The sequence below is a fragment of the Gallus gallus genome, chromosome 1 (genome assembly GCF_016699485.2).
Source record: "Gallus gallus isolate bGalGal1 chromosome 1, bGalGal1.mat.broiler.GRCg7b, whole genome shotgun sequence".
NCBI classification, from domain to species: Eukaryota; Metazoa; Chordata; class Aves; order Galliformes; family Phasianidae; genus Gallus; species Gallus gallus.
In genome coordinates, this window is record NC_052532.1 from 176747714 (window position 1) to 176770310 (window position 22597).

Here is a 22597-nt window from a genome sequence, read left to right on the forward strand (position 1 = left end):
CAGAAAAGCTGTGTGTGCTCTTCAGCAACCACTGCTGACCAGAAGGCCATTTTGCTCTTGAAGTGTGTTCACCAATTTCTTCCCCCGTCCTGCTTTTCACTTGTCTTTTGACTTCGGCCTAAAGTTCTCATGAGCCTGTAACTGTGATTCTTCCTTCTTCTCTTCTGTTAATTTCAGGGGAAATCTAATACAGCACCTTTGAGAACAACATTTCATTTTTTAAAAGCGTTTAGCCTGCAGATCTTACGAGTGTGTATCTATATGCAGATATATGTGATACTGTGAGCTTGCCATAGAAAATGAATGCTTTTTTTTGTCATGCCAGGTGCTTTGCCCTTTGTTTTTTTTATCATAGGAACCTTGGAATTTCAGAGTGTATGCTCAAACTGTATACATATAAACTGATTTCTTCAGAGAAATACCCTGGTTTGTGAGAAATTACCCAGCAGTAGCCCTGGTGACTCCTCACTTTCTTAAATCTCTGGTCTTTGACATTGGGCAGAAGGTAAAAGCTTCTATGGAATATAATTACCTGTCTTCACACACGTGATCTGTTTCTTACTATCTAAGCCTGAAGCCTGGAAAGAAGTGCAATGGTCACATTGTTGTTGTAGGAGCAGGCTGCTGGTTTCAGCTGAAGGTTGAAATAACTTCTGCTCTGTTTCAACAGCATGAGAAATATTTCAACCCCAAGGAGGGCAAGCTGATTGTGGGGTAGTTGAGATGATTAAAATCCAGCTGCTGTAGTTTTCATTTCAGAAAATATTTCCTAACTTGTCAAATCCTGTTTGCTTCAAGATTGATATGTTCAGTAGTCTTCTAATAGTAATATTTCAGCAAAAGGAACACGTGTTCGTGATAGAACCTGATACTGACCACAGAAAGAAGGTAGGGGACAGCTTTCTGGGAATGCCTGAAGTTGCCAAAGATCAACCCTTTGAATGTCAGCCCCTTGCTATGGACTTGCAGGCAAGTGCAGCCTAGGAATTAGCTGTATCACACAAGGGCATTTCTGAGGCTGGGGCTTTTCCTCTGTGTTATTTCCAACATTGTCAGTGGAAAACAAACAAACAAAAATCTCTGAAATGCAGGATGACTGATGCAAGTAACTATTTGTCATCTTAAAATTATCTGAGGAACTAACTCCATGGCAGTGAAAAATGGACTGAATCATGTTCCTAGGGAATTGGATATATCAAGAAAGACTAAAAGAAAAGCTTGGGAGTTAAAAGCATTAATTGTATTTAATAATTTATCTGGAAAAAAAAAAAAATGCTGGATTACTAAGGATAGGTTGGCCATGGCTGTATGTGGTGATAAATTCTCTGCTGTTAGGGCTGAGCAGCTGAGACAGATCCCAATGTAAAGTGGTTTAAGGTTTCTTCTAATATTTGAGTAGTACAAGTGTAATAATAAGCTTTTTCCCCCACCTCTCAACCTTCAGTGCTGAAATCCCCAAGCAGTGAAGCAAAGGCTATTTCTGACATCCTCTTTCTCCTTGTGTAGTCATCCAAACTATAAACAAACGTTCACTTGCCTGCCATATGAGCTTGACTACACAAGGAAGTTACAGTGGTTTAACTGTGATGTGATTGTAAATCCATTTAAATTGGTTCCAAATGTTCTGTGAGCACTCTAAGTCTGATTTATACTGAAATGATAGTCTGGATAACTTGTTCTGTGGACTTGCAACCTGCATTTTAAATTAATTTAGTTGATTGTTGTGCTTCAGTATGGAAGACATACCCTTAAATGCAACATTAAATCAGCGTCTGTTGTGATATCCTATTTGGAGTTGAAATGATCAAGAAAGCACTCCTGAGCAAGTGGAGTCTGGGAGAGCCACATGCAGTAAAAGTAGTTTCCTTTGTTTAATTCCAGATGGGTCTCTGGTGAGTTTTGAAGAACTGATAGATACTCTGTGTTTGTCAGTTCTTTGTGTCCATACTGCTCAGTGTTAGCACCCTGAGGAACAGTAAGCTGGATGTCTTGCACTCCTTTGTACATGGTGTGGGTAGACCAAGAATGATTTGTCTTTAAAAAAAAAAAACAACTTTGAAATGCCATAAAAAATTAGTTCAGTGCTTATAGTGTGAGTGAGGGCCTGTGCTGTGAATATAGGTGCAAGATAAGAGGATGTTTGTGGGCACAAAACCTGCCAAGACAGCTTGAAGGATTGGACTACATGGGATCAAGGTACCAGATGTCAAACTAGCTGTGAGCCACATGTATGAAGAGATATTTTCATAGCTTAAACGCCACTGACACCTAGATTAAAAGACTTACGCTCTTAATTTTTGTCAACCTTGAGAACAAGTATCTTTTCCCATCATTGCCTGAAGAGTGATCCGGCCTGCCACTGCTTCAAGTCACCAGCCCTATGTTCTAAAAAGAGCCAGTAAAAATCTATTGTGAGAAAAGTATTCAGTATTGCTTATTGACCAGCTGGTGGAGTTGTAATTTAAGGAGAGTCAGTCCTTCATCCCTACTGACTCTTGGGGATCCTATTCATAATGTTCTGTCTCCTCACAAGTCAGGTAGGTCCTGACAAATAAACCACAGTGTTTATGAGGGCAGAAGAAGTAGAGCTATTGCACATTGCTACACAGGCAAGGCGCAGGAGACGTACAACATTTACAAATCTGGATATTTGCAAAAACAGAATGACTACCTGTCAACTGCCTGTTCCGTGCTCTTCCCATCCAGAGGGATCATGATAAACTTGAAAGGTAGGCCAATGTGAACCTGATGAGGCTCAACAAAGCCCAAGTGTAAGGTCTTGCACTTGGGTTGGGGTAATCCAAGACATATATACTGAATGGGAGAAGAGCTTATTGAGAGCAGCCCTGTTGAGAAGGACTTAGGGGTCCTGATTGATGAAAAACTTAACGTGAGCCACCTGCGTGCACTCAGCCTGGAAGGCAAGTGGTTTCCTGGGCTGCATCAAAAGAGGAGTTGCCAGTAGAGACAGGGAGGTGATTGTGCCCTACTATTATACCCTCATGAGGGCCCATCTGGAGTACTGTGTCCAGGTGTAAGGGCCCCAGCACAAGAAGGATGTGGAACTTTTGGAGAAGGACCAGAGGAAGATGAAGATGATCAAAGGGCTGGAGCACCTGTCCCGTGAAGACAGGATGAAGGGGCTGGGCTTGTTCAGCCTGGAGAAGGCTGTGGGGAGACCTCATTGCAGCCTTTCAGTATTTAAAGGGAGATTATAAACAGGAGGGAAATAAACTTTTATACAGGTAGATAGTGAAGGGACAAGGAGGAATAGATTTAAACTCAAGGAAGGAAGATATAGATTGTATGTCAGAGGGAAGTTTTTCACAGAGAGGGTGGTGAGGTGCTGGCACAGGTTGCCCAGGGAGTTTGTGGATGCCCCATCCCTGGAGGTGTCCATGGCCAGGCTGGATGGGGCCCTGGGTAGCCTGATATAGTTCTTGATCTGGTGGTTGGGAACACTGCCTGTGTTAGGTTGGTTGGAACTTGATGATCCTTGAGGACCCTTCCAACCCAAGCCACTCTGATTCTATGAAATATTGCAAGGATGGAGCATGGCAGTTCCACTCAGGATACAAATTTCCCATTGTTTTTGACCAAGCCTTGAGGTCACATACAAACAGTATTTCCACAGTTAATGTGTTTGCCAAATTTTCAAGTAAGTTTGTCTGTGGCTTGTTTTTCTTCATAATTTTTTTGCAAGTTGATTAAAAGATAGCAAATAGAATCATAGAATCATTTAGTTGGGAAAAGATCTCTTAGATCTTCAAGTCCTACCATTAACCTAGCACTGCCAAGTCTACCACTAAACCACCTCCCTAAGCACTATATCTGCATGCCCTTTGAAAACATCTTCATTCTCAGAGTTACTACTTCGATTTGATCATAGGCAGTGGCATCATTTGTAGACCCTGCTCTTGTGTTGTCCTGTCAAATGCCATCTCAGATTTTCACTGTGTGTAACCACTCAGTGTGTTCTTATGGAGCTTGGTCAATAGCTGCAGTTAACAGAGGAGGTATCCCTGATGCATGTTCAGAGGCAGTTTGCTAGTCATTTGGTTGGATATCTTTTCCTGAGTGGCTTGTGACGGGATACATAAGTTAGCTTTGCAAAAACATCATTTGCAAAACACCGTGTAGTTAAGAACTAGCTACTACCAAATACTGACAGTCTGCCATAAAGTCTGTTCTCTCTTTTTTGGAGAGTCTTTCATGAAGAGAAGCTCGCTGTGCTGCTTGCTTGCTTGCTGTGTTGGGTCAGAGCATACAGTACTGTCCCAAAGCCAACTGTCCATTTGGACTGAGTTCAAGAGTCACAGAATGGCAGGACTGTAAGGGTTGGAAGGGACCTCAAGATCATTGAGTCCATCCCCCCCTGCTAAAGCAGCTTCCCTACAGTAGGTCACACAGGTGAGCATTCAGATGGATCTTGAATATCTCCACAGAAGGAGATGGGCAGTCAGTTTCAGTGTTCCATCACCCTTTCTGTAAAGAAGTTCTTCTGCGTGTTAGTATGAAACTTAGTATGCTTACATTTTAGGGCACTGTTCCTTGTCCTATCGCTACACGCCACCACGAGGAGCCTGGCCTCATCCATTTCCCTCCCACATCCCTTCAGATATAAACTTTAATCAGACCCTCCCTCAGTCTTCTTTTCCCCAGGCTGAACAGACCCAGGTTACTCAGCCTTTACTCATAAGGGAGATACTCCAGACCCTTTACCATCTTTGTGGCCCTCCACTGGACTCCTGCTAGGAGATCCCTGTCTTTTTTTGACACGGAGAGCCCTGAGCTGGACTCAGTATTCTAATGTGGCCTCACCAGGGCAGAGAAATGTGAATGCATTTCTCCTGTGCACGAACTCCTAGGATTTAATAATCTAAGATTTTTATTTAAGCGTTTCAATTTCTTTGTTCACCGCTCTATCAGAAGATATAGCACATGATTTAAAAGCATACTACGAATTTCTTCATATATATTGCAGTGAAAGAAATCTAATCGCTTTTGAAGAGAAGTTCAAACATTATTTCTTTATAGTGAGAAGTACATCAGTAAGTAATTTGCCAGTGAAATGATTACATGGGCTTAGTCTGCTGCATATTTTGGCAAAATATATATTTTGGATCTAAGTCTTTTAGCTTCAGCCAGCATGTAAAGAAATAATTTTAGACTTAATTTATTAATGTTGCATTTAATTTGGACGTGAGAGGAGTGGCAAGGAGAACAGGAGAGGTGCCTTTTTTTACTAAGTCTTAAGGCCTTCAGGTAAGAGATACCACGTTTAAAAAGAAAATGGTAAATCTTATCTACTTCAGTTTGCCCCCATGACCAATAAAATGATTATATTAGAAAATAAAAATAGAATAAATGTAAGATGATAGGTACTAGCAGGAGGCTTTTCAGATTTCAGCATGTCCTGATAGTCTGGGGCTCGAAGCTAGTCTGTGCTGCAATGCTTGTAGGGCTGTGAGTAATGAAAAACATGGGCTGCTTGTGGGATTACCACAGCGAAGGTTGACTGCTGTCAGTGTGACAGAAGGTGAGCTGTGGTTTCTGTAGTGCTCTGGTTTTCTGTCACTAATTTTGCTGTTTTCCTTGGGTTCCAAGCTGTCAGAAAACTTTATATAAACATCTTTGAAAAAGTAGCTTAATTCAAGGGCTTACAGACACTGAATTTTATTTCACAGGGAGAAAGGGGGGAAGCTTAGACTTGCAAGGGGAAATTGGCAGTTGATGTAGCTGTAATAGGGAATCCTGAGGGGCCTACAGTTGCAGACCTAAAATGACCTTGCTACTGAACTGCTCCTATACACTTAATTCAGCAGCTCTGCAGAAGGCTTCCTTTGTGATGACAAGGAAGGTAAGATCTGTGAACCCGCATTTGTAAGTGTAACATAAGGGACTCCTACAAATGAAAGTAAGGAGGGGAGGGATTGAAGTGAAGTGTCCTGTAAAATGGGAGTTGGAGAGTGACAGTCAAGGTCTCAGTCACCATCAGCTTTATTCAGTCAGTTAATTGAAGGAGTACTGGGAATGTGTTTGGTCCTTGAAATCGTAAAATCATTTTGATTACTTGTAAGACATGCCTAAGTTTGTATCGAAGACAGAAGAATACACAGTGGCATTCTAATTGCATTAAATGAATATTGATCTCCCTACCACTTTTTAGCTTAGTGCCCTTTGCACCATATGCAGATGTAAGTGAATGTACGTTTAAGTACACTGGGAAATTCTCTTCTTTGTTAAGCTACATGTAGGCTAAAAGGAAACTGCTAACAACCCAATCCTATGGGGAGAGGCAAGCTACCCACTAACAATGAACTGAGTCTGCTATCTCTTCCAGAATTCTGCTAGACAGAATATAAGAATACAAAAGAATAGAATAATGTAAAACAGACTTTTGCAAGGCAGAATGTAAGAGTCTGTACAGTCTTAGAGAACTCGGCAAGAGAAGTAAGTGTGTAACAGCAGAGGTTGAAGTCATCAGTCTAAGTATATTGTTTTGCTCAGGTCTCTGATTGTTGTTGTTACTGGATTTGGTCCAGTATTGGTGCGGTGTCTTCACTGTCAGTACAGGCTCTCAAGATTGTGTTGTTGGACAAACACTCTGCTGTATTAAAAGCATCAGTAATTAATAAATTATCCATTATATATGATGTCTCTCATCCAGACCTAGGATTAAGAACAAAAGCAGAACCATTTTCTTAATGAATTACAGCATTCTATGCAGTCCTTTCTCTAATTCAACTGTCTTCCTCCATCCTGCTCTAGCTTCCATCCCTGAACAGTGCTCTCAGATTCAAAGTTGTCTTTACTGCCTGTTCCCGTGCTCTTGCAATACCATCACAGGTACTACATGAGTTTGAGTTGTTCTTTTCAGCTAACTTGGGTGTGAAAAAGAGATACTGTGTCCTCAGGAAAAACAGGGAGTTTGTTTGTAACTTCAGGTGTATATATGTACATGCTCCAGCTTGACTGAGGTAAGGAACATTCCACCAGTGTCTGAGATACAGCTCTGCCAGGATACTGGTTGCCAGTGTGCATATTTAAATGTTGGGTGTTCTTTTTTTTACATTTCCCCTTTTCTCTTCTCAAATAATTTTTATTTTCTTTTTCCTTCTGATTTCTGGAGCCACGGTTGTGTCAAAGCTTCTGGTCCTTGTATGTGCTTATTTCTATACAGGATGTGCTGCAGTGCTTTATTACATATGGCTCCGAGCTGATCTGCTTTGCTCGGGCTGCAATGAGTCTTTTGTGTGTGGCCCGGTGTGAAGGACTTTGGTGTTTTTAGCCTTACTTTTGACATGCAGTATTATCCGACTTCACTCATGAAGCCACATGTTTTGCTGGCATTCTGTTTGTGTTCTGCACTAAAGCTGCTGGCTTGCCAATACCTGCTATAGCAGTCTGTGCTTTCCTTCCCTCTCATTGCCTTTACTAGGGAATAGAAGCAGCATCTTTTTCTCCACAGTCTCCTAATCTTCTGTTTGAAATACTGCTTCCCTTTCTCTCTGGCATGATTCTTGTTAATGTATTTGAAGCGCTTAGCAAAAATTCAGGTACTCAAGTTGCATGAAGCTGTTGGCATTTCCTCAGATATTAATACAAATTGTTAAACTTGCAATTTTTATCCATTTATTTGAGCACAGTTTGTTTGAGAACAAATTAAGAGCAGAAAACGCAAAGTACTTCTTTCTTTTATCATTGGTTAAAGATATCACTTAGCTTCGAAAAAGCCATGGGGTCATTTAAAACCATGTAATAGCATGTCCTTATCTTTTCATGTGAGATGTGGGTCAATTACACAGTTCTGAAAGTTGTATCAGGACCAGTCTGGAGTGATTACATGCTGAGGAGATACAGTAATTTCTCATTAATATGTGCCAAGCTATTAATACTCAGACTACACTATTCAGTCCCACAGTGAAGTGCAAGCAGTGATGGTTAGAGAAGTTGATTAGGCAGATCCAGGCGGTAGCAGGGGGAAAAAGAAAGAATTTTACATTAGTGAATTGGCTGTGACTGCAGCTGCTGACACATGTTCACATTAACAAACCTTTCCTTACAGCTGCTCTCGGAATGCTAAAGAAGGGAGTATTAGGAGCAGTGTTGCCTTGGTGGAAGGCTGATGGCACTGGGGACACATGGTGGGAGCTCCCATGGCTCTGCAGCTCCCAGCGGCCTGCTGTGATGTCTGCAGCCCGCGGCGCAGTCACTGAGCCACTTTAGGCCTAGAGTCAGCCTGTGAGTCCCATCACCTCTATGGTGTCTCATATATACATGATGCATCAACCCTTGCGTAGCCGCAGCAGCTTTCTTGATGGCCCAGGAAACATGAAGGAAGCTGAAAAATTCAGAATAGAGCTGAATCTGTTTGTAAAGAAGAAATGTTCTGAGGATCTGTAACGTATAACCACATCTTTTGTCAAGTACAGCTGCCCTTTGGAAACACAAGCAGTTTCTATTTGTGCTATCTGAGGCTTGCTTCTGCAGCAATTAGTGCTGGAAGAATATGGAGTTGCTAAAACACATAATGCTAAGGGGTGGGAAAATAACCTGCCCTTCCTTTATACTCAGTTTCATCAGGCTAAAAGAAATAAACCTCGGAACAAAACCTGTCTGAGAGCTGTAATGGGCTGCCTGGTCATTTTGCCAACGATGAGAATACTGAATGCATAAATGTTGCTGGAAGAGCCAACCTTCATGTGTCCCAATGGCTAGTTCCTCTGGAATGTGCTGCATGGTCATCTGTTCGTGTGTGTCATTTGAGACAAGGAACAAAACTGCTAACTACTGGTGACCACTGAGTAGAAACATCTGGAGAGATTTGCTAATTCCCATTTAATTTTCAAGTCTTTGGAATTACTGTATTTCAGCTGCAAAGTACTTCTTGTGTCCCCCTGCTCCTGCCGTGCTCTGCACTCCCCTCTCCTGCTGAGTGTGAGGTGTGCTGAGGGACAGTGCTGACACCAGGCCTGTGGGTAAAGCAAAGCATGGCAGTAACATGTATTGAGGAAGAAAAGCCAATTTTCTGCGTGTGCTTCTTGAGTAAGCAGGGAAAGATGAGGCTGATAAAGCTGTGCTTTTTACGATGCTGAAATACAAAATGTATTAGTAGTCAGCATTAGAAGAAATAACAGCTGTTCAGGCTTATTTAATAAATTAGTGTTTAAAACCAGGAAATCTGTTGTAGTGGTTGCTTTGATATCAGTTTATCTGACCAAGCTTTGCAGTAAAAATGCACAGTTGTTTTTTGTTGTTGTTGTTGTTGTTTTTTAATGAGAGCATTTTAATGAGCAGCGTGCAGCTTTTAAATTAAATGTTCATATTTGGCAGAGAAGGTGGGAGATGATTCTAGGCTTAAAAGTGCACTTGTTTGGGTGCACAGGCCTAGGGGGAATGGTTTCAGTTGAAAAATACAGATCTGTTTTCCACACACAGCTAATGGGGGAAATATTTCCTGGCAGACCACGCAGGTCTCAGGCAGACATGCCTACTCTGTCAAATCTTATTATCAAGGCTCTCTACCTATATTACAGAATTGGTGCTGTATCTTCTCTAATGAAGGGATTATTTTAAGGCCATGTGCATTTCAGCAGGAGCAAGAGCCTTGCATTGAGAGAGGCATCTGTAACGAGGGGTTTTTAATCAGGATACATTATTAATGGAGTGCACGGGAGACGCACAAACCTGCTTTATTAGGCAAACTGTAAATGAGCCCATTCGGTAAGAACGTGCAAAATGTGTGTGTGCTGAGAGAGGCTATTTTGAGAATTTAACTCATTTCTGAGTAGTAAAGGCATCCAGGCTGGCTGTAATTGGTGCCTGTGGCAATTGTTGATACCCTGACTACATTAGCTTTCCGTGCCCTTTAGCGGAATTGGGAAAACATTTCTAGTACTCGTTAAGCTGTCTATTATCAAGACATCATAAATATACACGTTTAGAATGGATCGTTTTCTATCCCAGTGCCTTAGAGCACTTAAATAAATTAGTTCCTACTATTTCAAGTATTAATGTTGTGGTAATTATGCATGAAGCAATAATGCAATTAAAATTGCCTTCCAAGTCGCTCAAGTGGGAATATTTTTAGAAAATAATACTTGATCTTTTCTCAAAATACACTGCAGAGCAGGTGGATGGGCTGTGTGGCTCAAAATAATGGCAGCGCCAGACTGTTTTACCTCGGGATCCTCAATTGCCTGCAGCTCAAGTCAATATTAACCAAGTATTACCATCTGTTGGCTTTTGTTGACCTCTGGAAGGAGGCACCAGTCTGATTTTATTTTTTTCTCCTCTTTTTTTTTTCCTTCTCCAGTGGCAAAATGCCCACATCACAGCTGGCACAGAGTGCCCCAGCAGCGGGGGGTTCATATTTAAACAATGCAGCCACGCTTCAAGGTGGGGAATATGGGCTGTTGTTCAGTTAGCAACATATTCCACTTCCTTTGTGTACAGTGCCTACTGCTTTCAGATCTTTGCAATATCAGCTATAATGAAGTGCAGTAAAACATCAGCTCGTCCTTCAGCCTTAGATCTAAATTTCTTAACATTTAAATTGGACCTCTTGTTCCTTGGGAGAAAAATACGTATCTTGACACTGAGTTACGAGTAAGCTTTTCCAGCTTTTTGGCAGTCAGGTAATAGTTAAAGGGAAAAGGTTTCTTTTTTTCCAGCCAGAAAAGCGGTTTAATGACTTTGGGTCCGTGTGTTCATAGCAGCACTGTAGCTGAGCCCTGCAAACCCCTGGAGCTTGGCAAGGCCAGCAGACTTGGCAAGTTTTCCTGCCAGCTTACCAAGTCTGAGTCAAGCATGGGTTGTTGCAGCTTCGAATTTGTTTAGAATGTTTTGTTAACAGGAATATTGAGGTGGAGGGTTCTCCTTTGCTGACCTTAAAGAATACCATCCTCTCTGCAAACAGCTACTGCTTAAACTACGTGCACCAATTTATGGCTTGTGCTAAATGCAAAGTATGTGTGTATTTTATGTGAAGTATCTGATTTGTTGCTCTTGACGTGAAGGTACTAAGGAAGTGCATGACATTGTTTCCATTGATTGGCATTGGATAATGTGAAGGTCTGGTGGAGACGAGCATAGCTGTTATTTTTTCTGTGTTGTGATTTGAGAGTTCAGTGCAGGCTGGTGTGGGGAGGAATGGGGAATGTACTCGCTTCTGATTTTCACCTGTGTGGATCCTGTCAAAAGGAAAACAAGTTCAGATTTGGAATAGGTGAACGTTTATGCTGCTGACAGTTAGTTCTTGCCCAGCAAAATCATAGCAGTCCTGAAATAAGGACAGTGCTTTTCTGCAGAAAATTCATACAAGATTAAAGCAAACTTCAGAAGACTAAAGATCGTGGCACTTAAATACTTAACTACCACAGTCAGAAACATCCATCTTGGTATTCTCCTATAGTGACTGACGAATCTCGGGGGCTTTTTAGCATGGTCTTTAATGAATTCTGCATCACCCAGTTGTGGTAGGATAGCTACTTTCTTAGTTAGAAGGAATGGGCTTGTGGAGAGGGTATCTTTCACTTGTACTTCCAACAGTCCATCTAGTGCTTTGTAAGACACTTTAATTGCTTGGCTTTCTCCAAGTTTTACATAATTGTATATTCACTTCATTACTGCTAATATTTTTATGGGAAATGTGAATGAAATATAATAGCTTTGCCTGCATTGGGGCTCATTTCCTAGCTATGAGCCAGCTACAGCAAGTCTGACTGCTTTATTTCACCCACTGAATGGAAAATCAAGGATGTCTGTTGCTGGAGGACGACCTGTAAGAGGCTATGGCTTCATACAGCAATGATATCCGAGTACCATGCGCCAGTGTCATAAAAGGCCTCAGTGTTGGCCACTAATCCTCAGAAGTTCTGTTTTGCCTGGTGGGATCTAGAAGACTGAACAGAACACGGGCTGAGGTTGCCAGACAGGCAGACAGGCTTTTGGCTTGTGAGCTATTTAAGTTTCTCGAATTGGTACCCTTATTCGTCATAGAGTCATAGAATGGCCTGAGTTGAAAAGGACCATGATTACTGAGTTTCAACCCCCCTGCTATGTGCAGGGTCACCAACCACCAGACCAGGCTGCCCAGAGCCACATCCAGCCTGGCCTTGAATGCCTCCACGGATGGGGCATCCACAGCCTCCTTCGGCAACCTGTTCCAGTGTGTCACCACCCTCTGTGTGAAAAACTTCCTCCGAATATCTAATTTAAACCTCCCCTGTCACAGTTTAAAACCATGCCCCCTTGTCCTATCACTATCCACCCTCACAAACAGCTGTTACCCCTCCTGTTTATACGCTCCTTTCAAATATTGGAGGGCCACAGTGAGGTCTCCCAAATTCATTCATGCTTGCAGTAAACTGCAAGAGGCATGGAGATGATGAATGCCTAGGTGATCACTGCTAAATATTGAGGAGGAAGCTTTTCTGAAGCTTGGATTCTTGCTGAGAGAAGCTGCCCTGAAGTTTCTTACCTGCCAGCCCCGAAAGAATTGTTGTTGCCCAAGACCTTTCATAGCTTTCATTTAGAGAACTGAGGTATGCAGTTCGTTACAACTCCTGAGTCTGAGGGGATGGTCAGCGTGCTGCTTTGGGCCATTAGTTGGGTCCTGAGAGTGAGATTGGGAAAGTGGTGACCACTCCATGTTCTGATGGTACGAGTAAAAGTGATGAAAAAAGATTGGAGTGTAGAACATGATTTTCTTCTGTCCTTTTCACTGGGCAGACCTGAACAGATGAACACTTAGCCTTATTTAATTTAAACTCGTGTATGACTGACAACGTGAATGATAGAGGAAATTGAATTTTAGGAATTAGGTATACATTTTTGTAGTTTATGCAAGACTGATGTAGTTCAACTAATTGGAAATAGAGTGAAACTGATGGGTCTTGTCAATATTGTCAGTACTTAAATCTTCCCTTATGTTGTCTCTGTCTCATGCTGAAGAGTCTCAGTCTACTTAGATACCAGATTCATGAAAGCAGTTGCAGGTCTTGATGCAGTCTTCTTACCTTCTATTTCCTGGTTATTCTATACCCATTTTGAGGGAGAGCAGAGAAGCGACCAAATGGTATACAGTTAAATAAATCCTATCTGAGTTATTTTGCAGGGGCAGTCCTATTGTACAAATTACAAATGAACCAGAGAATAAGTGATGCTGGCAGGAGAGTGCTGCTACATCACTGATAGAACAGTGTCAGGACGGAGCTCTGTCTGTGAGTGCCGTGGTCAGTCAGGCAATGAAATGTAAAATAGCAAAGTAAACATAAGATAAAATATGTTAAAAATGGTGTTGTTTGAACTGTAATTTCCAACTAAATTTCGTGGTACACAGTTGACCCCAAATGGACTTTACAAATGAATTTTGAAAGGGACAATAATCACAAATTCAGAGTGCTCCTTTGACAGATAAATGCAATGATTCACATCCCTTGGGAAAGGACAATTCTTTCCCTTCTTCTTCTTTCCTTAGCCTTTCAGTGCTCACTGACTGAGACGGAAACTTGGTTCCAACTTAGTAAAGCATTTCTTATTTTAAAAAGGTGCTTCAACGAGATTAAAAGTAGGATTAAGCAAGTAGGTCCGATTAAATTCTGCACAGAGTTGACTTACACAGTGCTGCATATAGCATTCTTCTGGCATGATGTTCTTCTGGCATGGTGTTAGATCATCTCAGAAGGGAGCTCAGAGGTCACCCAGTCCAGCCTCTGACTTAAAGAAGGGTTGATGTGGAGTCTGAGAAAGGCTGCTCAGGGCTCTTCGGCTGTATTTCATAGACTTGTGAAAGGATGGAGGCTTCACAGAATCTTCGGGCAACTTCTTCCATTGTTTAATTCTTAATGTAGGTTTATTAAATGACAATTATTATCATGCTGACAATGAAATTATAATAATGTAACTGATGAATCAGTACCTCTAATTCTGAGTTTTTAACTAAAACAGAACACAAGTCAAACAGAGCATCCATCACAAGACAGCCAACATCAAAACTCTGATATTTGGCTCTGGTGGAAAATAGGTTAGCTGGTGGCTTCCAGCATGTCATTTTGCCCGCAGAAAGACTTCAGAAATATTTTGAAGCCATTTGTTTTTTTGGAGTAATGATTCAGTATGCAGTAAATTGTTCCATCACCTGAGTATTTTATGTTAAACAAGCAGTACTCTGGCAGTATTTAAAATCTTAAGATTTTGAAAGAGAATAACTTCCTGGCACTGCTGATAATTATTGTTAAAGCATGACAGGCAGCTGTCTCCAGATGGTGGTCTGTGTTCCATATCCTCCTCCTCTACTGTAGATGGAAGCATTTACTGCAGTAGTAATCTAAAGCTTCTTGTCTTTCTTTGTTTCAGCTTTGGTTTGCTTTCGTTAACGGATTCTCTGGGCAGATCTTATTTGAGCGATGGTGCATTGGTCTGTATAATGTGGTAAGTGCTACATGTTTTGAATTGGTATTGCTCAGGACGTGTGTTAGTGTGCTCTGTGCCATCTCTCCTAGGCAACAACCTAAGTATATGTCAGAAAAGGTGAATTCATTTGTAAAAGCCATTTTGATCTACCCTGAGATACAGAAAGCAAAACATATTGAATGCTGTTTTTAATCACAAAAATAAATTAATTTTGAAAAATGCCCTTAATGCAGAAGTGCTTAGCCTAGTGTAGCTTCAGTAAGACTGCACTTTTAGATGTAGTTTAATTTTCTCTTTGAAAGCATCTTTGGTCTCTTGTACTGAGATATTTTACTGGCTGCAAATGTTCAAAATAGATCTCAAGTCTTAGCCTTTGTACTTTCTTATCTCTTCGTAATACGTTATGGTCCCAGTGATTTTGGTCCATGCAAAAACATACTGAAGTATTTACTGGTGTATAGTTAGTAAATACAGAAGATTTCCTCTCAGATCCTGTAAGAATTAGATGCTCAGTGAGGCATCATGCAACTCTGTACTGAATCAGTACAGAACTGGAAGCAGCACACTGTGTAACCAGTGTTCCTCACCTTAACCAAGTGCAGGATGTGTTGGCTGGGGAGTGCTTTCAGCTTTTAGCTGTGCTTTTCAGGGTCCCACACTGTACCATGTGATTTTATCACTCTAATCAATAACTTTAATCTGATTAAAGCCTGGAAGATCTGTGGGGCCACGTTTTGCTGCATACCATTGGCCCGTTCTGGTCTTTTTAATAGAGTTATATTTGTAATGTTACTGATGGCTGGATTTATAAGCCACTAGGACACTTTGTCAGTGTTGAGAAATCCTTTGCATTTCTCTATAGAGGGAAGAAATTATTATTATTTTTTTTAATCAGACTCCTAAATATATGGAAATACAGAGAAAGCCAGCAAATTATCTCTATCACCGAGTAGTATTAATGGAAACACTTCTGTCACATTTCTCTAATCTTAAAAATGATGGCACAAACCCTTATATGCTGTAAGATTTCATACTCTCCATAGAAGGCATTAATTCAGGGATTTTCCACTTCCTCCTCACCCTCATTTCCTGACTGTTGCACAGTCTGTCATTTATGGTTAGATATTTGCATCTATTATCTTTAAACCTGGTTTGATGGATCTACCTACCCTGCATTTAAAGCTCATGGATGAGGCTCATCTTAGAGAATCACTGGAGTATAAATTAATCCTTGTTTCATAAGGCCACTATTTTCTCAAAGTAGAACTGGTCCCAGAGAATCGCAGAGAATCAAATGCTGGTGGGGTATTAAGGGCTTCCATAATTTGAAGGGGTTAGCTTTTTAAGCAGAGTTTAACTCTTCAGTTCTTTTCCACATTAATTAACCCTGTGTTTCATGAGCAGTCTCATTAAAATCCTAAGTGTAGGAAATCTTACTAGCATTGTGGTTCCAGCATTTATGGAATCATAGAATCATTTGAATTGGAAGGATCCCTTAAAGATCGTCTAGTCCAGCTCCCCCGCAACGAGCAGGCACATCTACAGCTAGATCAGGTTTATAGTGGTTTATGCTGGTTCACGTGATAGAACTAGTGATAGGGCTGCAGAGAATGGTCTCAAATTGTGCCGGGGAGGTTCTGCTTGGATATTAAGAAAAATTTCATCTCTGAAAGAGTGGTGAGTTGCTGGAATGGGCTGCCCAGAGAGGTAGCGGAGTCACCATCCCTGGAAGTGTTCGAGAAACATTTAGATGTGATACTAACGGACATGGTTTAGTGAGGAAATCATGGCCATAGGTGGATGGCTGGACTGGATGATCTTGGAGGTCTTTTCCAGCCTTGGTGATTCTGTGGTTCTATACTGGAGGCTTCCTTTCAAATTAAAAATAAAATAAAATAAAAATTAAAAAAACAAAACAAAATAAAACAAAAAAAAAAACAACAAAAAACAAAAAGAACCCCACCTCTACAGTAGTATCTTGATTGAATTGGGAAGTGTCCCAAGAAACATGAAAAAACTAGGGAAATATCCTAAAGGTATATGAGAATGTGTCTGTTTTGGACTATATTGGATCAGTGTCCAATCAAAATTTCCGAGTCTTGGTTATCTATAAGCAGTCAGAATGGTTAATTTGTTCCTATCAGGCCATACCTGGCTGGAGAATTCCTGAAGTACTGCAGCAGAAAATGGCCATCGTTTTTCAGCGTATTTTTAATGTGACATCCACATGTGCTTTGTTCATACACTTAGCTTTGGTTAAGCATATTGCATATTCAGTTATGCCTATAAGTGTGGCCGTATTTGAACCCATTCCTTCAAGGCTTATTTGAAAAAGTACGTGTTGCCTTTCCTTTGCACTCTGGTGTGGCCTACCCTCCCTGGGTGAGCTGCTACATCAGGAACTACTGATGGCTAACTTCTTGAATGTAAGCTGCCTCGTTAGTAGCACCAATTTTCATTTCTGCTTCTTTTCTTTGTAAGTCAATCTTTGAGAGTTACAGATGGCTGGAATTCATGCATGGATTTGTTTGGACATTAGAAAATTATCTCGACACACCCGTTGGTAATGCATCTTCAGTGAGGTGTCTGGGAATTTTGCCGTTGTCTACATACTGAAATATTATCAGGGATGCACTTAAAACTCATAGCTGCTTTTAATGAGTGTTTGCTTGCTTTGCAGATTTTCACAGCATTGCCACCCTTCACGCTGGGAATTTTTGAGCGGTCGTGTACTCAAGATAGCATGCTTAGATTTCCACAGCTATACAAAATTACTCAGAATGCAGATGGGTTCAACACAAGGGTAAGGGAGCGGTCTGATTCTTTAAGAATAACGTGAACATTTTCATTTTCCAGGTCTATTTCATCACGAAATAACTTATTCCCCACTGTCACTTCTGTTTTATACCATGATGCTGCAACAAGATTGTTGTTCTCAAAGGAATATGTTTTGTTTTAGAAAGGAACAGCAACAAAACGGTTTGTTTTTAAGTGAGGATTTTCAGATGTGGCTCCAACTGAAACTTGTCCCAAAATATCTATGAACTGTGATTTCAAGTAATCATTTGTATCTGAATATGACCTTCTAATTCACACCTACTGAAAATGGTTATCTTACCATTTTCATAGAAGCTGGATGACTGCATCCACATTTATTTCATATAGAGGTTGTCATAACACTTCCTACTAGAGAGCTGTTTCACAGTTAATCTGTTCCTCTCTATTATTAGGGAAAACAAAAATTGGAGAGTAAAAATGGATTTATTTTGACTTCAACTTCTGAAAAATGCATTTTATTTCACTTTGCTATTTTACATGCCAGAAAGTGCCAGCACTGGAATTCTGCATTTGTTCCATAGCAGGCACATTTAAATGTACTTCTGAGTCAGGGAGGCTGTGAGACTGCTTTGATTAGAGAGGAGGGAGGAGGAAATTGTTGAGTGCATAAAGCTCTAGTTTGTGCATAACTGCTTTATCTGTACATGTAAGAATTGCGGAGCACAGAAAGTATGTGCCCGTTCAAAGAAAATGGAACACTTCATGGTATAGAATCAGTCTTTGAGATAATTAAAGAAAGGTGACTCCATCTGTCTGCTGTATTTTGATAAACATCTTAAGTTGCAAGTCTGCCTGCCTGTTACATTTTAACTCGTTAGAATAAAACTATCCAACTGGACCAGTGTTTTCTTGTGACAGAGCAGAAATTGTAGGAGGAAATGGATCTCAGGAAAGTTTAGGTATTTCACTTTAGGAAAAATATCGTCTGACTCTGAACTACACAATGAAGCATTTGTTGGGAGTTAGAGAGAGGTCAAGAGTTTTGGACTTTACTGATGACTTGGTTTGTTTTCCCTCAGGTTTTCTGGGGTCACTGCATCAATGCCCTGATCCATTCCATCATTCTCTTCTGGTTTCCACTGAAAGTACTGGAGCATGGTAACGGCTTCATTATTTCTTATGTCAGTAACTGATGTTCAGTCCTACAGAGCCAACGTGTTTGCAGAGTTGGAGGTCGTGACAAGTTCTAAGAAAATAATGCTGACAGTTCAATAGACTCGAGCTGCTGTTCTTGGCCAGTTATCTGGTGGCTTCCTGAGTTTATTCCTATTTAACTTAATTATTGTTCATGTAATGACTTTAATACTTAAGAAATTAAACTACTGTTTTGCCAAAGTCTTACTCAAACACTAACAACGTTCTGTACAACACCTGATTTTTTTTCAGTGATGTGTTTAGATCTCAACTTTTTACTGTATAATGTTTTTGCAATGGTTGTTAAAGCAGCTGGTAGCTGTATTACAAGCATTTGTTTTATCTTTCTGGATCTTTCCCATTCCATAATGCAGTACTGTAAAATATAGAGTGAAAGAATGAGGTTTCACTGTCACCAAAGTCTGTGGAAGAAGTGAATTGCCTGGATTGGAAAAGATCAGATTGTGAGTCAGATATTAGGAAAACAAGACTTTTTTTGTATGAACCAAGTTTACTAAGACTTGCTTTCTATGAAATGTAGTGCAACTGCACAGTATTCCAGGGAACAGTAAATCCCATGCAGTTCCTACTTAGATTTATGATATAATTGTGTGGGCAGAGAAAATGTGGGAAATTTGTTTTTCTGTATTAAGAAATGGGATGAGATCAGATGAGGAATCTGGGCGAAAGGGGGGCAGTATTTATCAAAAAACATGAGTTTTTCAAAACAAACACTTATCTAGAATCACTAATTCCAAGATCCTTCAGCTTGAGGATGGATTAATTGGAGAGGAGGTAAAAGAAAAGGAAAAGCAAGGGAAGATGAATGCTCACATCAAAGTGGCATGATAGTGGAGATATGGAGGAGGCAGGTTCGTGTTTCTCTTTACCTGGTTCAGTAAAACTTCAGTGTCATATCCTCAGTGACAACTTCACACAGTGTGTGACAGACCATACAAGAAGGAAACCTCCCTTTCCTCTGAGGGCTGAGAGCTCTGTCTCAGTTTACGGGGAGAGAGGTTGTTTTTGTTTCATTGGTCTTTGTTTTGCTTTGGGGGGTCTGGGGTTGTTCTGTTTCACCACTTTTATGGGAAATGTTAATCTTGAATAGCTCCTCTTTAAATCTAACTTGAGCTATTCTGGGCTGATGTCTATAGTAGTTGCAGGCTGTGCTTTCTGTTTCAGTCTTCCATAAATAGTTTTTTGACTATTCAGTTCCTAAGTAGGTAATACACTTTTGCTTTAAATAGCTGAAATGGTAAGACTAAAATAGTCACCTGCTCACATGGAAACTTTCTTTCTGAGATAATTTCAATAGCTTGCTTAGCTTGCTTTCCAAAGAGGAACAAATATTGAATTTTCAAGTTTCTCTCTATTTCTAAGTAAAAGAAAAGAGATGCCAGTGCCGTAGACAAAAATGCACCATTCTCACTGGGATGTTTTTTAACCTCTCGAGTTCCTTAGAATCTGAAGTGCACGTGTTCAGTGAATGGACACTTGTATGGCTTTAGAAATATGTGTGTTCACTGAACATCTGTCTGTTCTCGTTAACAGAAATATCATTCCTTTCAGGACTGCTTAGCCTCCTGAAGTGGAAGGTCATGGAAAACTCTGGAAAAAACAATTCATTACATTGTCACATTACAATGTAACTTTAAAAAAAGATTGAGACTTGCAGCAAATTTTACTCCATTACTTAAATGTGCACTGTGGTGTGCTAAAGCAATATACCGTCAGAGTCATTAGATGAGTTTATTATAGAGCTATCAAAACAGGTAAGTTTTTAGGCATGCCTCTTTGTCAATAAACTGAGATGTGGGGCATCACCAGGATTTATGGGATATGGAAGGCTCCATTCTCTCGTGCTCTTTGCCTTTTTTGTTGACGGTAGGGGAAAGAGCAAAGAGACTGCTACAACTTTGTGTATGGTAAATTTCTGAGGCCACGGAGTACCGGCGGAAAAAAATGGGCTGATAGAGATGCGTGTGGCTGAAGATCGAGCCTATTGCTGGGCAAACTGGATCAGGTTTTTGATCTTGTTCTGCTGTTTGTGATTAGTATATCTGGTGCTGTTTCATAGCAGTTTGGGTTTAAAATGGAAAGAAGAGCTTCAGTATAGAATCAGTGACTTCTGGAAGATATTCAGAATCTGTCAGTTGAGAGAAAAACACATGCAGTGGTTGTAGGAGCAAACCCTCATGAGTAGCTTGGGCAGCTGCACTGTCTGAACCTTTTATCCACGTGATGGACAGAGTCTTCACCAGAGGTCAGGCTGTCACGGGCTCTTCTCTGTGGACTTCAAGATTTGCTGATTCTGGAGATGTACTTTACAGGAACACAGTTAACTAAGTAGGTGACCCCGGTTTTACAGTGTCAGATCCAGTTTTGCAAATAAACCTAGCTAAGTGGTACCCTCATAGTAGGAGCACTGTGCTAGGCAGTATGTGTTTAGGAACAAGTCCAAGGGTTTTATCTTAAGCCTTTTTCATCCCTGCTGTTTGTGTATTTCTTTAGCAGTTGTCTTAAAACCTGTGAAAATACCAGTACTTATCATGCTTGAGTAATGCTTGAAAGTTCCTGTGAGTATGAGTTCATCTGGCATTAGCGTAGCTGTTGAGTGTGCTTTCGTGGTGTTCCGGTTTTATTCAGCATGGGCTAAGAAAGACTAAACAGACATTTGAAGCATTGCCAAGGTTGGCACTTGCAAGTGATAGATTAACATGTACTTACCCTTCTGTGCACTTGTCTAAGAGAAAGCGTGTGGAGGGACTGAGTGCAGCTCAGTTACTGAATTAACCTCCAGTGAGGTATTTTAGATATTAAATGTGCTCTTAACAGAAAACTGCAAAAGATCAATCTGTATACGCAACTTTATTTCAGCACAGATCAAGTCATGTATAGGCTTTATTCACGATGGAATTTGTTAGAGCTGTCCATAAGCAGCACAGAACAGATAGTCACAGAAGTGATGCCGACCTACCTCAGCTCTTAGAGACGAATTATGCATTAGTGCCTGGCAAAAGTTCCCCTTCTGCTGACAGCTTCTGGCAAGCAGGGCTGTGTGTACACACTCTATCTGAGCATCCTGTCTTGTTTAGCACAACTGGTGCTAAACACAGCCTCTAAAAGTGCTTTTTGACATTCCAAAAGACAAGTTTGGAACCAGTTACTGTCTAGCCTCCTCGACATCTCCTTGATGCTGCTTCTGTTCTGTTGATAAACTGGTTAACAAATGTGACAATTTTTCTTTTTCAGATGCAGTATTCACAAATGGGCAGGGAATCGACTATTTATTTGTTGGGAACATAGTTTACACTGTAAGTTTATGTATCCAAGACATTTCTGAATGGTATTTTTTGTACGCTGTCAGAAAATTATGTAAATCAGACGAAAGTTTAAATGAAGTCGGACCTATTTTGTGAGCCTGATTTTTCACCCACGTTCATTTTTTTTACACATGGACCAAGAGTATCTTTTGCTCTGTCCTTCCCCCACCCCATCCTGCCAAGGCTCCAGGAGGTGGGTTGGTACCTAAATGGTACTTCCATTTTTAGGTGTTAAAGGGAGATCGGGTTGTGAACACCTCCAAATTTGAGCGCTGATACTGAAGCTGTCTTTTGTCTTTTTCCTTTACAGTATGTTGTAGTCACTGTTTGCCTAAAAGCTGGCTTGGAAACAACTGCATGGACTAGAGTAAGTATTGTTCATTAGCTTTTAGTTTATTAGCATACATTTTTCCCTGATGAGCATTAATACAGCAAAGTAGTACTACAGATCATTTGAGGCTGCAATATTTTAATTGCATCTTCTATTTAAGGACAAACTAAGTTCCATAACTAGAGGAGAGGAGGATGAATGCATTCTGAAGATGTAATAAAAAAGAGCATCCTGTCAGAAGTAGGAAGAGTAGATGGCTAAAAGTATTTTGCCAACATTTTTACTACTGAAAATTTAGAAAAAGCTGCTGGAAGTTTGCAAACTGCTGTAATGGCTTAAGAACATCACCTTTTTACTCTGTAGCTCCTTTAAAAATTAATGCAGTAGTGAATGATGTCTGCCCACAGATAAACAAATGGGTTTTGCAGAGTTCTTTGAAGCCGGTAAAAAGCACTGGTGACTTCACATTGGTTGAGAATGTTTGTTTGGAAACTTTCAGCAATAAATAAGGAATGTTAGTCAAACAGTTGTGTTGATTCCTAGATTTGAG

At 40.6% G+C, this 22597-nt stretch overlaps 1 protein-coding gene across 3 annotated transcripts in view; it reads left to right on the forward strand.

Moving 5' to 3' along the window:
• The window catches only part of ATP8A2 (ATPase phospholipid transporting 8A2), a 315266-nt gene that overhangs the window by 191598 nt on the left and 101071 nt on the right, over window positions 1–22597 (forward strand). For all 3 annotated transcript variants that reach the window (XM_025146849.3, XM_004938791.5, XM_025146850.2), the window contains 5 exons: window positions 14362–14436; window positions 17099–17221; window positions 18276–18354; window positions 21646–21707; window positions 22027–22083. In XM_025146849.3, coding sequence (XP_025002617.2) covers window positions 14362–14436; window positions 17099–17221; window positions 18276–18354; window positions 21646–21707; window positions 22027–22083 — 396 coding nt within the window. The remainder of the gene's footprint in view (window positions 1–14361; window positions 14437–17098; window positions 17222–18275; window positions 18355–21645; window positions 21708–22026; window positions 22084–22597) is intronic.